The sequence below is a fragment of the Melozone crissalis genome, unplaced genomic scaffold (genome assembly GCF_028551555.1).
Source record: "Melozone crissalis strain CALT ecotype California unplaced genomic scaffold, PUWL_Pcris_2 ptg000198l_1, whole genome shotgun sequence".
Taxonomy (NCBI): Eukaryota; Metazoa; Chordata; class Aves; order Passeriformes; family Passerellidae; genus Melozone; species Melozone crissalis.
Genome location: NW_026535962.1, coordinates 585804 through 601058, shown reverse-complemented (window position 1 = coordinate 601058; position 15255 = coordinate 585804). Strand labels below are relative to the sequence as shown.

The 15255-nt window shown below is 53.0% G+C and overlaps 1 protein-coding gene across 1 annotated transcript in view; it reads left to right on the top strand.

Annotated features, from left to right (window-relative positions):
- Positions 1 to 4059, top strand: part of RAP1A (RAP1A, member of RAS oncogene family) — a 32293-nt gene extending 28234 nt beyond the window's left edge. The window contains exons 8-9 of the mRNA XM_054293980.1: positions 2215 to 2330; positions 3334 to 4059. Of these exons, the coding sequence (XP_054149955.1) occupies positions 2215 to 2301 (87 nt within the window). The 3' untranslated portion in view covers positions 2302 to 2330; positions 3334 to 4059. The remainder of the gene's footprint in view (positions 1 to 2214; positions 2331 to 3333) is intronic.
- Positions 4060 to 15255: the final 11196 nt, after the last annotated feature.

Sequence of the window (15255 nt, the reverse complement as noted above, 5' to 3'; positions counted from 1 at the left end):
GCAGCCAGCAGGATGGGCTGGAGGGAGGGCAGCCCCAGGAACTGAATAATTGCAGCTCTGGGCTGGGATCAGCCTGGCTGAGGCTCAGGATGGGCTGGGAGGGCTGGGATCAGCCTGGCTGGGGCTCAGGATGGGCTGGGAGGGCTGGGATCAGCCTGGCTGAGGCTCAGGATGGGCTGGGATCAGCCTGGCTGGGGCTCAGGATGGGCTGGGAGGGCTGGGATCAGCCTGGCTGGGGCTCAGGATGGGCTGGGATCAGCCTGGCTGGGGCTCAGGATGGGCTGGGATCAGCCTGGCTGAGGCTCAGGATGGGCTCGGAGGGCTGGGATCAGCCTGGCTGGGGCTCAGGATGGGCTGGGATCAGCCTGGCTGGGGCTCAGGATGGGCTGGGATCAGCCTGGCTGAGGCTCAGGATGGGCTGGGATCAGCCTGGCTGGGGCTCAGGATGGGCTGGGAGGGCTGGGATCAGCCTGGCTGAGGCTCAGGATGGGCTGGGATCAGCCTGGCTGGGGCTCAGGATGGGCTGGGATCAGCCTGGCTGAGGCTCAGGATGGGCTGGGATCAGCCTGGCTGGGGCTCAGGATGGGCTGGGAGGGCTGGGATCAGCCTGGCTGAGGCTCAGGATGGGCTGGGATCAGCCTGGCTGGGGCTCAGGATGGGCTGGGAGGGCTGGGATCAGCCTGGCTGAGGCTCAGGATGGGCTGGGATCAGCCTGGCTGGGGCTCAGGATGGGCTGGGATCAGCCTGGCTGGGGCTCAGGATGGGCTGGGATCAGCCTGGCTGGGGCTCAGGATGGGCTGGGATCAGCCTGGCTGGGGCTCAGGAGCAGCAGAGCTGAGCCAGGCTGCTGCCAGCAGGGATTTATTTGTGTGTGTGTGTCTGGGCTGGGATGCAGCAAGGAGCAGCTCAGCCCTCAGCAGATGCCCAGGGAGGTGCCAGACCCAGGGCTGTGAGCGTTCCCAGCTTTGGGGGGCACACTGCCCCTCTCAGGCCTCACCCCATGGCAGGGGGGTCCTGGGGTGCCCCCCCCGTCCCTCGGGGGGTCCTGCCTGTCCCTGCTGCCTCTGCAGCCCCCACAGCACTGAGCACACTGTGCCTATCTGGAGGATGAGTTCCTGCTCTCGCTGTGATCTCCGTGTTCTGGTTTGCTGCCAGCTGATATTTCCCAGTTGTGAAAGTGCAAAAGCTGAGGGAATCAAAGAGAGGAGCTGTGAGTGAAGCAGCTCAGGGCACTGGGGCTCTGTCCTGCTGCCTCCTGGGCTGGGGAGCCATTTGCATTCTTTGGGGGGTTGTTCTTGCTTTCTCACTTATTTTGGAGTTTGTAGATTCGTGAGAGTGATAAACTCCTCCATGCATTTGCTGCATGTGAACCAAACCTTTCAGATAATAAGTTTTTAATCCAGATGACCTCCTGCTGACCTCTGAGATGCTCTTCCTCCACACTGACTCTTTTTAGGGATGGTGCCGTTCCTGAAACCTTGTTGCAGATGGCTGTACTCACAGTCAGTTCTAGCACCTAAATCATCTAATTTATGAGAAAGGAAAATCTCAGATTTCAGTTGTTACAGTGTGTTACAAACTGTTTCTTTGTCTTGTGAATTTCTCTGGAATCAACAAGAATTTGTGAGCTGTCAGCCACTCCGGGAAGGGGAAAAAATAAACAAGGACAAGGGTGGAGCCCTCTGAAGGTCGAAATATTTCTCCTCAGTGCTGTGACCCAGCTGCACGCATTTTTGCAAAGCTCATTTTGCTATAAATGGGCTGAGTCTTGCTGGGAAAACAACTCCCAGCAGCAGCTCTGACCAGGCTCTGCAGCTGCAGAGGGCCCTGGGGTGGTCCCTGGGGGCACTGGGGGCTCAGGCACAGGGACAGGGCTGTCCCCTCCTGATCCCTGAGGATTTTGTGCCTGGTTTAAAAACCCCTTTGTTAATCCCCATTTCCTCCCACTTCTCCAAAGCAGGGAAACTGCTGCCGTTTCACTGCCCTGCCCTTCTGAGGGCTTTGGTGCTGATAAACTGAGTTTGCAGCTCCCTTCAGTTCTGATGGGAGCTTTGGGGTTCCTTCTCCACAAGCAGCTGCTTGAGAAACGTGTAATAAATTCAAGCAGTTTAATTGAATTTACATAACTGCAGGCACCAGGAGAGAGCTGTCAGCTCCCCAGCCCGCCTCAGTTCTGACAGCTTGTGTTTTATCGCTTGTGCTTTTCATTTGCAGATCTTTTATGACCTGGTCAGACAGATAAATAGAAAAACACCAGTGGAAAAGAAGAAGCCTAAAAAGAAGTCATGTCTGCTGCTTTAGACTCCCATCATGCAGCAGCTCTGAGCCAGGTGAGAGAGGCCTGGGTCCCACCTGGGCCAGGTGAGCAGAGCAGCTCCCAGCAGAGCCCTGCCCTCTGCTGCTGCTCCTGGGGGTGAGTGAGCAGGAGCTTTCCCCTGAGCCCCAGGGCTGGCTTGTGCTTCCTTTTCATCCTCTGTAAGTGTTGGTTATCCTCTGTAAGTGTTGGTTATCCTCTGAGAAATACTAGTTATTCTCTGTAAATGTTGGTGCCACTGCTGTGCCTGTGCTGGCACCGTTGGGGACAATTGCAAATGGCTTTGGGTGGGACATGGGCTTCAGTGGCACAGAAATAAAAAAATAAAACAAACCAAACCAAAACAAGCATAAAAAGCCCCCAAACAAACCCAACCTAAAAGCACACCAAGACTGGACAGAGCTATAAATAATCTTCCTGTGTGTCTTGGCAGGGAGCTCTGCGTGCTCACAGCTGTTCTGTCCTGCTCTGGAAGGGAACTGCAGCTCCAGGGCTGGGACAGAAATGTCCCCATTTGGGGCAGAGAGGGGCACTGGGTGCTGGCACTGCTCTGCCTCCTGCTTTTGTCTGTTCAGGGGGTTCCTGGAGCCAGCAGAGCTGTGCTGTGCTGCACTGAACTTTTATTTACTGAACTATATTTTTTATTTACTGAAATTACTTTATTTGAGCAATAAAGTAATTTCAATGAGCTGAGCTGTGCTGTGCTTTGTGCTCTGTGCTGAGCTGTGAGCTCTGTGCTGTTCAGCCCTGCCTTTGCCATTGGGCACTGCTGGTATCGGGCAGGGGCAGCAGGCTGGCACTTGGCTGGCACTGCTCTGGCCCTGATAAAGCACGGCATTTGGAGACTTACACTCCCACAATCTCCTGCTTTCTGTGCCTGGGAACAGCCCTGAGTTCTGGGGAAAAGCAGCTCCTCTGCTGCCTGTTGGCTTTCAGGCCCTGGAGATCACTGGTGGCACCAGCAGAGTCAGAAATGTCCCCCCATCATCTTCATTTCTATTTTCTTTTACGTCCTCCAGATTGCAGGAATGAAGAACTGTTGCCTAAATGGAAAGTGCCAGCATTCCCAACTTCAGAACCTTACGGAAACGAGTAACATATCGGAAGAAGCTTCTCCTGTTTTTTATATCCTGCGGGAAGAATTTAGATCTTAAAAATGGTTTGCACACAGTCCCTGGAAAAAGCAGTTGCTCTGTGTATATCTCTTGGAAATGAAAGCCAATATTCCTCCTCCTTTGCAATAGCAATTAACAGATGTGAAAATAAATATAATTGACTCTAGCATATGATTATCCCAAGGAGCATGGATGCATTTCAAATGTTAGAGATTGCTACTATAATTAAAATTCATATTGACCATTTTATCATAATTTCTCCCCATCAAGCACTAAAAATGTTCCACTGTTATATTTTATATCTATAACTATAGATATATATTATCCAAAATTTCCCTTTGAACTCACTGCAACAAATAACTTTTTGAGTCATTGACTTCATTTTATATTTAAAAGTTACGGAATATCATTATTTTCATTCTGCCATTGTATTCTAATTAAAAATGTTTGTGCATAATGCTTTGGAAAAATGGGTCTTTTATAGGAAAAAAAACTGGGATAACTGATTTCTATGGCTTTAAAAGCAAAAATATATAATATACTAAACCAACTCTAATATTGCTTCTTGTGTTTTACTGTCACAGATTAAATTACAGCTTTTATGAATGATTAAATTTTAGTACATTTTCATTTTTGTTTCTGTGTTTTTGTTACCGTTTCCAGCCTTTGGGTTTGCTCCCTGTTCTGGGGTTCCTCTCCCATCCTGGTGGGTCAGGGGGTTTGTTGAGGTGCCCCCAATAGCCCGTGCTGTATTTAATGCACCCCTCCCAAAGGACAGCAGGCAGCTCCTGTGTTTCCCATTGGCCCTTTACAGGTGCTCCTGCTGCAGGTATTTCTCTGGTATTTCCTCAGTGACTCTGCTGTGCACGAGTTTGGTTCCATCCCGAGCTCTGTCTGCCCTGGAGGATGATCCTGGGTTTCAAACCTGGCTTTGGCTGGTGGTCCCTGCTCAGCTGAAGGGGTTTTCTGTTCATTTGGGGTTTGTTGTATTCTTCAATCCCTGCTGTTTATAAAGTTTCAAGGAGCAGGATCTGAAGAGGCCCCTGGGTGCTCTTGTGTGATTATCTTTATCACACATCCTCCTGTGTGTGCAGGTCAGACCCTGAGGGACCCCAGCCCCTCCTGGGGACCCCCAGAACCGGGGGCTCCTGCCCCCCTCGAGTGGGTGAGAGCAGAAATGTCAGCACAGGGCACAGAGCTCATCACTGGGAACCAGGGGGAGCAGGCTCTGTAAACAGCATTTTATAAAAGTGTTCCTTATGCAGCTGGTGAATTACAGAGAGCCCTGTTCCTAATGCAGCCCGAACAGGACTGGATGCGAACATCTGGATGGTGTGACAACATCTGGATGATGTGACAACACCTGGATGATGTGAGTACATCTGCCTCCTGACCAGCACAGTTACTTCAGCTGTTTCTCTTCAAGGCACCCCTGCAGCTCCTTTTTCAGAGCAGCAGAAGCACCGTGCTGGCAGGTTGGTATCTGTCTGAAATGTAAAATATTTTAGCAATAAAGTAATTTCAGTGAACGTGATGATCACTGCACGTCTCTGTATAAACTGGGGCACAGAATGGGGCGCACGTGGGCTGAGTGAGGATGAGGATGAGGATGAGGATGAGGATGAGGATGAGGATGATGAGGAGGGCGGGGAGCGCTCCCGAGCCCGGGCTGCCGCTAGATGGGAGTGTGGGAGAGGCGCAGGGCTGGGAAGGCTCCGCTGCCATCGCTGCTCTAATTCGGGATATTTGCAGCCTCCCATCTCCTCTCCCCTCTGCCTCCCACGAGCCGCTCCTTTTCTCACTGGATAAAAAATAAAAGTTCTTCTTTAATGGATTTTAGCGCGATAGCTGCAGTCCTGCCCCGGAGAGCCAGGTCAGACAGGAAGGTCCTGAAGCACTTGGTGGTTAATGTCTGACTGGTTAACAACAACTTCACTGCAGAGTGTCCTGAAGAAAGGGGAAAAGAAAAACTTCCCACAAGTCCCAGGCTTCTGCTTCGGACCAGAACCCAGCCGAGCACAGAACATTTTGCTGAGAGCAAAGGGACACATTTAAAATGTCCCTGGAGCCACCCAGCTCCTCTGTGAGCTGTGCACCATTCCCCCAAAGCCAGTCCTGGCCATCCCTGCAATGTGCAGCTCTCACTTCAGCCTGGGTTTGTCATTTTTAGTGTTTTCTAAAGGTTATTTGAAGTGATGTTTTCCCTCCCTCCCGTGTGGGTTGGATGGGATGGTCCCAGTGTGGATGGAATGGTCCCAGTGTGGATGGGATGGTCCCAGTGTGGGTGGGATGGTCCCACAGGTCCTGCCCCCTGGGAAGGTTTAATTGCAGGTTCTGGTGCTGACCCAGGCAGTGGCAGGGAGGTTTCCCAGGCTGCTCAAATGCAGGTTTGTTCTGCAGGCTCTGAGCTGCATTCCTGCCATTGCAGTGGCTGATGTGGGCATCCTGCATCCTGCAGCCACCAAAGAAACTTGAAAACTCACGTCAAATTCACCATTAACCTTTGCAAAATCACCAAAACCAATTAATGTGTTCTTTATTTTGCCAGGACCAGGCACTGAGCAATGAAATTGGGTTTTCCTGAGGCCCAGGTGCCACTTGGTGAATAACCAGCATGTGCCAGCCCTGCTGGCTGGGGCTGAGCCTCCTTCCCCCTCTCCTGGCTGGGGCTGGGCTCTGGCACTGCTCTCCCTGCAGCAGCTGGTCACTGCTCTGGCTTCCAGCCACAGCTCTGTCTTTCCTCCTGGAAGGAAACTCCCCAAATTTGGAGACAAACGCTGTGCAGGAGGAGGGAGAGGAGCAGCACTGGGGGGCTCTGGGCTCAGTAGCCCCCAGCCAGGGCTCATTGCCAGTGCTGCAGCCTGCCAGCAGCCCTGGCACAGCTCTGCCCCTGTGGCTGAGCTCTCCTATCCCAGGGAAATGGGGAAAGTGTGTTTGTGCTGTCCTGGCACTGAAAGAGCCTCTTGTCCTCCCTTTGCAGGAGGCTGCACACAAGGGTTTGTTCCTGCTGTGGTGGGACCCCATCGCCCACGTTCTCCTGCATCCTCTGTCCCCATCTCCAGCAGGATGCTCTGCAGGGGCAGCAGCACCAGAGGAGGCTGAAATCATCTAACAGAGGGTCTGGAGCAGTGGGGAGCAGAGCTGGAGGTGCAGCCCTGTCCTGGCTGGGCCCTGCCAGCCCTGGATGGAGCTTTGGGCATCCGGGGACAGCTCAGCCCAGCCCACGCCCGGCCCTGCCCAAGGTCAAACATCCCTGGCATTTCCCTGATGCCCCAGCCCAGATGGGGCTGGCACGGAGGCGGCCTGGGGCACAAGGAGCCCTTGTGCAGGGAGGGAGGGAGGGAAGGAGGGGAAGGAGGGAGGATGCTCTGGGTGCCCAGCCCAGGCCAGCTGCTGCCAGAGCCACCAACAAAGCACAAATTCAGCGGGGAGCAGCTCCTGGGCTGGGCAGGGACATTGGAGCTTTATGGAGCCCTGGACTGGGAGGGACACTGGAGCTGTTTGGGACACTGGAGCTTTTTGGGACACTGGAACTTTTTGGAGATCTGGAGCTTTTTGGGACACTGGAACTTTTTGGAGATCTGGATCGTGCCCGCCCAGCTCAGGGGCACTGCTGGTGTCTCCCAGCTCTGATTTCCAGGAGTTTTCCAGCCAAGAAGCCCAAAAAGGCCCTGGCTCTCCTCTAGAACCACCCAAGGAGAGCAGCAGCCCCAGCTGAGCCCTCTGCCCATGGAGGTGACCCCTAAGGTGCCTCTTCCCTGCAGGTGTTTTGCACAGAAATCCAGCTCCTTTTGGGGAGCTGAGTGAGAGGAGAAGTGTTGCAGCTCTGCTGCCCCTTCCCTCCAGGCTGCCCCAAGTCCTGGGGTAAATTTGCCCCAGCTCCCCTGCACCCTGACTCTCCCTGCCCATGGTTCCAGCTGTGACATTCTGAGGCTGCAGACATCCAGCACCCCACCCCCAGCTCTCATTTAGCTCTGCAAATAAGGAGTGTCAAGCAGCTGTGTCAGTTTGGCTTAAATTCACAGGAGAAATCATTTGATTTGAAGCAGTTTATGTTATTAAATTTGACTGCACAGGAGCCCCTGCAGGATAATCCTGTATGATAAATGATGTTTGAAACGAGGGAGACCCGACACAGGCTCCAGCCCCAGATTAATCTGCAGGAGTAGGGGAAACAAAGACCAGGGCTGGATGTGGCAGAGCTGGATGTGGCAGGGATGGATGCAGGGATGGATGTGCCAGGGACGGATGTGGCAGGGGCAGCTGGCACAGCTGGGACAGCTCCCTGCCAGCCTGGGCAGGAGCAGCACCTGGCTTTGCTGCCTGCCGAGCTCAGGGTGTTCCCTCGCCCTGATCTGCAGCCAACAGGCAGCTTTGGGCCCTTTCCTTCTAGAACAATCAGCGTTCAGGGCTCCACTGAGAAGGATTTGGTGAGAGATAAGCCTTCCAGAGCGGGGCTGAGGTAATCATTGAATGAGTGTGAGGTGGTGAATGAGGCACGGTGAGTCACAGCAAAAGCGGCTCTGGGCAGCAGGAGAAGGCTCCTGGGTGTCTCCCCTGCTGCCTGGTGGGACTGAGCCCCTGGGGCAGAATTTGGGGGGTAAAGGCAGGGATGGAGCCCTCTGGGGCTGTGCCAGGGCTGGAGTCCCCGGGTCCTGCTGCTGCTGAGGGTGTTGTGCTCAGGCTGGGCTTCTCCTGCTCTGGAGCTCCTCAGGTTGGGATTCTGCCCCACCTGTGCCAGGGCTGGAGCTGCCAGGGCAGAGCAGGGAGGGAGGGACAACAGCCAGCATGGTTTTGGTTTTCTTTATTGTAGCTGACCAAGAGGCTCACAGGCCATCATGGGGCCCTCCAAGGCAGACTCATTTCAGGTGCAACCTGGATCCACATCACCAATCATCCAAAAGATAAGTTGAGGGCCATGGCTTGAAGATGGGATGATGGGAGAGTAGCAGGTTGGGAGTTCTTGGGCCAGATTTAAAGATTAGCAGAGGGAAAAGCAATCTTCTCCTAAGGGCCTCTTAAGACAGCTAAAGAGAGAGGCTCTACTTTTGATGGCAGCTTTCAGGCGGGCAGTGCAGAACAGCTCCGGTCTGTGTCTTGTTGTCCGGTGTGCTGTGTTCCCTAGTGTGTCTTTGGGGTCCCTTTTGCCTTCTCCCCTCGAGGCCCTCACCACAAGCATGACGTGTCGTGTTTCATGTCCCCCCTGTTTGTCACATTCGAAAGGTGCTGTAAAGCATGACTGTCACAAAAGGTGCCGTAAAGCGCGACTGTCGCAAAAGGTGCCATAAAGCGCGATTGTCGTAAAAGGTGCCGTAAAGCGCGACTGTCTCAAAAGGTGCCGTAAAGCGCGACTGTCGCAAAAGGTGCTGTAAAGCCTGACTGTTGCAAAAGGTGCCGTAAAGGGCGACTGTCGTAAACACGGCAGTAAAGCGCGACTGTCGTAAAGACTGCCGTAAAGCGCGACTGTCGTAAAAGGTGCCGCAAAGAGCGACTGTCGTAAAAGGTGCCGTAAAGCGCGACTGTCGTAAAGACGGCCGTAAAGCACGACTGTCGTAAATACGACCGTAAAGCGCGACTGTCGTAAAAGGCGCCGTAAAGCGCGACTGTCGTAAAAGGTGCCGTAAAGCACAACTGTCGTAAAAGGTGCCGTAAAGCACGACTGTCGTAAATACGGCCGTAAAGCGCGACTGTCGTAAAGACTGCCGTAAAGCGCGACTGTCGTAAAAGGTGCCGTAAAGCGCGACTGTCGTAAAGACTGCCGTAAATCGCGACTGTCGTAAAGACTGCCGTAAAGCGCGACTGTCGTAAAGACGGTCGTAAAGCGCGACTGTCGTAAAAGGCGCCGTAAATCGCGACTGTCGTAAAGACTGCCGTAAAGCGCGACTGTCGTAAAGACGTCCGTAAAGCACGACTGTCGTAAATGGTGCCGTAAAGCACGACTGTCGTAAAGACTGCCGTAAAGCACGACTGTCGTAAAGACTGCCGTAAAGCGCGACTGTCGTAAAAGGTGTCGTAAAGCGCAACTGTCGTAAAAGGTGCCGTAAAGCACGACTGTCGTAAAAGGCGCCGTAAATCGCGACTGTCGTAAAGACTGCCGTAAAGCGCGACTGTCGTAAAAGGTGACGTAAAGCGCGACTGTCGTAAAGACTGCCGTAAAGCGCGACTGTCGTAAAAGGTGCCGTAAAGCGCGACTGTCGTAAAAGGTGCCGTAAAGCACGACTGTCGTAAAAGGTGCCGTAAAGCACGACTGTCGTAAAGACTGCCGTAAAGCACGACTGTCGTAAAAGGGGCCGTAAAGCGCGACTGTCGTAAAAGGTGTCGTAAAGCGCGACTGTCGTAAAGACTGCCGTAAAGCGCGACTGTCGTAAAAGGTGACGTAAAGCGCGACTGTCGTAAAGACTGCCGTAAAGCGCGACTGTCGTAAAAGGTGCCGTAAAGCGCGACTGTCGTAAATGGTGCCGTAAAGCACGACTGTCGTAAAGACTGCCGTAAAGCACGACTGTCGTAAAGACTGCCGTAAAGCGCGACTGTCGTAAAAGGTGTCGTAAAGCGCGACTGTCGTAAAGACTGCCGTAAAGCGCGACTGTCGTAAAAGGTGCCGAAAAGCGTGACTGTCGTAAAAGGTGCCCTAAAGCACGACTGTCGTAAAGACGGCCGTAAAGCGCGACTGTCGTAAAGACTGCCGTAAAGCGCGACTGTCGTAAAAGTTGTCGTAAAGCGCGACTGTCGTAAAGACGGCCGTAAAGCGCGACTGTCGTAAAAGTTGTCGTAAAGCGCGACTGTCGTAAAAGGTGTCGTAAAGCGCAACTGTCGTAAAAGGTGTCGTAAAGCGCGACTGTCGTAAAGACTGCCGTAAAGCGCGACTGTCGTAAAAGGTGCCGTAAATCGCGACTGTCGTAAAGACGGCCGTAAAGTGCGACTGTCGTAAAGACTGCCGTAAAGCGCGACTGTCGTAAAGACGGCCGTAAAGCGCGACTGTCGTAAAAGGCGCCGTAAATCGCGACTGTCGTAAAGACTGCCGTAAAGCGCGACTGTCGTAAACACGGCCGTAAAGCGCGACTGTCGTAAAAGGTGCCGTAAAGCGCGACTGTCGTAAAGACGGCCGTAAACCGCGACTGTCGTAAAAGGTGTCGTAAAGCGCGACTGTCGTAAAAGGTGCCATAAATCGCGACTGTCGTAAAGACGGCCGTAAAGCGCGACAGTCGTAAAAGGTGCCATAAATCGCGACTGTCGTAAAGACGGCCGTAAAGCGCGACAGTCGTAAAGGTGATGTAAAACACGACTGTCGTAAAAGGTGCCGTAAAGCGCGTCTGTTGTAAAAGGTGCCCAAGAACATCTCCTGGATTTATTTGCCACTTACTGCTGTGGGTTTAGGCTCCTGACAGTCTCGGGGCTGTGCTGTTGCCATCTCGTGTCCCTTCTGCTGGATTTCCCTCTTTAATTTTTCACCAGTTTGTTTGGTTCTGCTCCCAGCAGAGGCAGCTCCACGGGAAGGAGAAGAAATCGAGTGTTTATTTTTAGAGAGTGCCAGAAGAGTTCAACCCAAGGCAAATTCAATTACTTCAGGTTGTGCACAGCCCTCGGAGACGCTGCAGAGGATTCGTTTCCAAAGGGGAAATGCCCAAACCCAGCATGATGAGGCACGGGGGTGAGAGCACAGGGAGCTGTTTGAGCAGCCCTGCCCAGCCTCAAGACGAGGAAAGGCCCGATCCACACAATTGAAACCAGCAATAAAACGGCACCAGGAGATCCATGGATGGATTTTTCCTCGACACGCTCACCCCCAACAAGTGCCACATGTCCTGGGTATAAATAGCAGCTGCCCAGGCTTGCTTAATCATCCCATTGTTGCTCTATAATATTAATTAAACATTCCTCTGGGATTGTTTGCATCTTAATTAAGCAGGGGGACTTACAAAAGAACAGCAAAGAAACCAAACAAGTGCGTGCTGTGGGTGCAATTTCACTGAACCATGTGCAACTGTGGTTAAAAAAAAACATGAAAATGGCAGGGCTGGGGGTGAAAGCATTTTTAGAGCCACCAGTGCTGGGGACTGTTTGATCAACAGTGCTGGGGACCAGGAGCGGCTCCGGGATCTTGGGGAGGGAAGCCCGGAGTACAGATGACAATATTGTACTGCGGGTGACAATATTGTACTGTAGGTGACAATATTGTGCTCTGGGGGACAATATTGTACTGTGGGGGACAGTATAATACAATATATCACAGGTGACAAAATTGTATCGTATCACAGGTGGCAATATCATATTGCAGGTGACAATATCGTATTGTGGATCACAATATCATATCATGGGTGACAATATTGTATCAATCACAGGTGACAATATGGTATTGTGGGTGACAATATCATACCGCAGGTGACAATATTGTACTGTGGGGTACAATATCATATTTGTGGGTGACAATACTGTACTTCAGGTGACAATATCGTACTGTGAGTGACAATATTGTATTTCAGGTGACAATACCGTACCACGGGTGACAATATTGTATCACAGGTGACACTATCATATCATGGATCACCCCAGCTCCCCGAGGAGCCGTTCCCAAGGGACAGGTCCCCAGATCCTTCTGGCCTGGGAGCCAGGGCTCATCTCCCCTCCCTCCCTCCTCTGGCACAGACTCCAGCACATTGTTTCCCGCTCAGACTCATGCACCCTGCAGGGATGTGCTGTGAATTACTTCCCAAATTATGTGAGTAATTAAAATCAATGAGAGGGTATCCTGTTAAGTAACGTAATTAGATGAGCACAGCAGGGAGATGAGTGCAATGGTGGTTTTGTTCTCCTGCCTGGAGACAGCTTTTAACTCTTTCCCTCTTGGCTCTCCCCTGGGTCATGCCAGGAAAACGCCTCCCCTGCTTCCCTCAGAGCTCCTTCCATCCCGGGGCTGTCCTTCCCCACAGTGCCCATCCCTGGTTATGTGGGGGACGCTGGCAATGCCCCAAAGCTGAGGGCTACAAACACCTGACCCTCTGTGAGCACAGAACTGCCCTTGGATCCCTGTTAATCCAGAGCTGGGAGAGGACAGCAGGGCCCTCCTGCCCTGAGCTGGGCATGGAGCCCCACAGATGGAAATGGGATTGTCTGAGGTGCAGAGGAACTGTCTGAGCCATCCCTGCAGGTCCAGGCAGTACCCATTGCCCACTCCAGGTCCCCATGGACAAACAGCACCTTTCCTATGGCACAGAGGCTTCGGGGCTGCCCTAATTCCAGCGAAATGGAATGGCTGAGGAACCCAAGTGCTGAGAGCTGTTCTGGTTCCACCTCTGCTTCCTGTAGGGCAGGAGGAGCCCCAGCCCATTGAGACACTCGTGGAGAGCTCTGTCCTCCAGCCTGGAGTGCTGAGAGCTCCTGGGGGCTCTGGGAAGGGTGGAGGCATCTGCCCAGATGGCTCTCACTGCAGGAATGGGATCTAAATAATTAATTTATAGTGCAGTGTTCAGGCCCTCGCTGTGTCCCAGAGGAAAGGCTGCAAGTCCTTCACCTGGGGGTTGTTTTCTCCTGCTGTGATACATGCAGAGATGAGGGGCTCTGTGTCCTGTGGGCCTTCAGCTCCCCTGTGATTCCCCAAGATGTGTCACATGGAATTGTCCCATGAAATCACACCATGGCAAAGGAGCTGAACCCTGCTGGGGACAATCCCCGGCGTGGGGACACCAGGACCCCTCCCCTGGAGGGGCTGCAGGGTGAGAGGCTGCTCTGGGGGGATTTCAGCACTCAGAGCCTGGTGGAGCTGGCTGGGGCAGGGTGCAGGAGGAAGGGACAGGTTTGGCTGTCTGAGGTGCCCTATCCCCTCCATCTCTGGGTGATTTACAGCTGCCGTAAAACCCCTGCTGAAGGAGGACTTTTGCTCCACTTTCCTGGCAGTGCAGCTTATCTCCAGAGAATTTCCCAACACTCTGGAGCTGCAAACAGAACGTTTCTCCCATTCCTCTTAGGAATAAATAGGAATATCTCTGTTATTTGCCTCTCTAAGCCATATATTCCATGCAAAGCTCTGACCATGCTGCCAACAACACCACATCAGCCCCACCTTTGGAAAGCAGGTGAGCAGCACACAGAGAGTCCCCTCTTGGATGATGCCGAATGCAGAGGAGCCAGCCTCTTCTCTTTCAGGCAGAGCTCCATTCAGGGCACAGGAAGCCCAGCACAAAGCCGGCCCTGAATGGTTTCCACACCATTAGCATGAGCACATGCAGATCAGGCAGCTGCAGCACCAACGCCTGGCTGCCTGCCCTGGGTGTGAGCCCCGCAATTGTCTGGAGCAGAGAGAGCCCAGAGGAGGGGAAAGCTCTGAGCAGGTACCTGGGGAGAGCTGCAGCACGGTGTGGGTTGGAAAGCACCCTAAACATGCCCTAATTCAGTCCCTGGGCAGGGACACTGCCACTGCCCCAGTTCCTGGCCTTGGGCACTGCCAGGGACCCACAGCTGCTCTGGGCACCTGTGCCAGGGCCTCGCTCCCTCACAGGGAGGAATTGCATCCCAATATCCCATCTAACGCTGCTCTGTTCCTGCCCTGCAGCAGCCCAAGCAGCCCCATCTCATTGTCAGCGGAATAAGCTGTGAAATGGGTTTGGAAATCAAGGCTCTTTAATTACAGGCACATTTGGGAGCCTTCTGGAGGCCATCTGGCCGGAGAGCAGGGTGTGGGCTCCAGCAAGGGAAAGCCCAGGGAGCAGCAGCAGCTCCTGCAGAAGCACTCCATTAACACTAAGAGCTAAATCCTCTCTTGCCATCAGGCCATATGGGCCCGAGCAGCACTCATCCATCCATCCCAGGGCTGTGCAGCTGCAGGGCTGGGTGCCTGGGAGCCCTGGGTGTGCTGCTCACCCAGCCCCGGGCTGAGGCTGACCAGGGATTTCCATAAATCCCAATGCTGACCAGAGATTTCCATAGATCCCAATGCTGCCCCTGCCATCGCTGCCCTCCCAGGCAGGCCCATGGGGAGCCTCCTCCTCCTCCTCCCATTACTGCCCCGTGTCTGGGATTAGCCACTCACTCCTATCAGCCATGCAGAACGCAGCCAGGGCCTCTTCACACACTGCCATTGTGCTAATTAGCTGGGTTTCATACTCAATAATGGAGAACAATTTCGTGGCAGTTTCATGAAGGGAAAAGAGAGGAGCAAAAGCCATTATAATTTCAGGAAAAGTCCCTGGAGAAGTGAAATGGTAATTCACAAATCCAACTCTGATCCAGTAGCAGATCCTGCTCTGGAGAGTAAATTAGGGAGGATGTCTGGCTTGGGTGATATTCTTCATTATTTGAATGTCTATAAAGAATATTTATTAAATATTTTTTTCTCTTAAGAACTTTGAGATGCAGCTGCATTTTCTCGCTCTTTCCAAGCGTTTGAAGCCTAGCCCACACTGGATTTGTCACTGCAAACACCCTGGAAAATCCTATTTTAATGCAAAGCTGCTCCTCTCTCTGGAAAACTCCTTCTCTTTGGTGACCCTCTGGAAAGCAGAGGGGAGCTGACAAACAGGATGAGCTGCTGATAAAAGAGGAGGAAAACAAAATGCTTCCCAAGCAGCCTCTCAGCATTCAGAGAAAGGAGAAAGGGGGAAGCAGCAGCCCTGGAGCCCACAGGAGGAAGGACAAAGCCTGCTCGGGTTCCTGCAGCAGTGCTGAGCTCGGGGGCTGCCCTGCTCCTCTCCTTGTATGGGCACAAGCAGGGCCTGCCTTGTGCCTATATTTAATTTGCAACGCACAACAGGAATTCTGCCTGCGCTGTGCTGGCCTCAGCCTCGAGAAGCTCAGAAGGAGCAGAGCTGGGTGTTTAAAATAAAGAAACAAAGG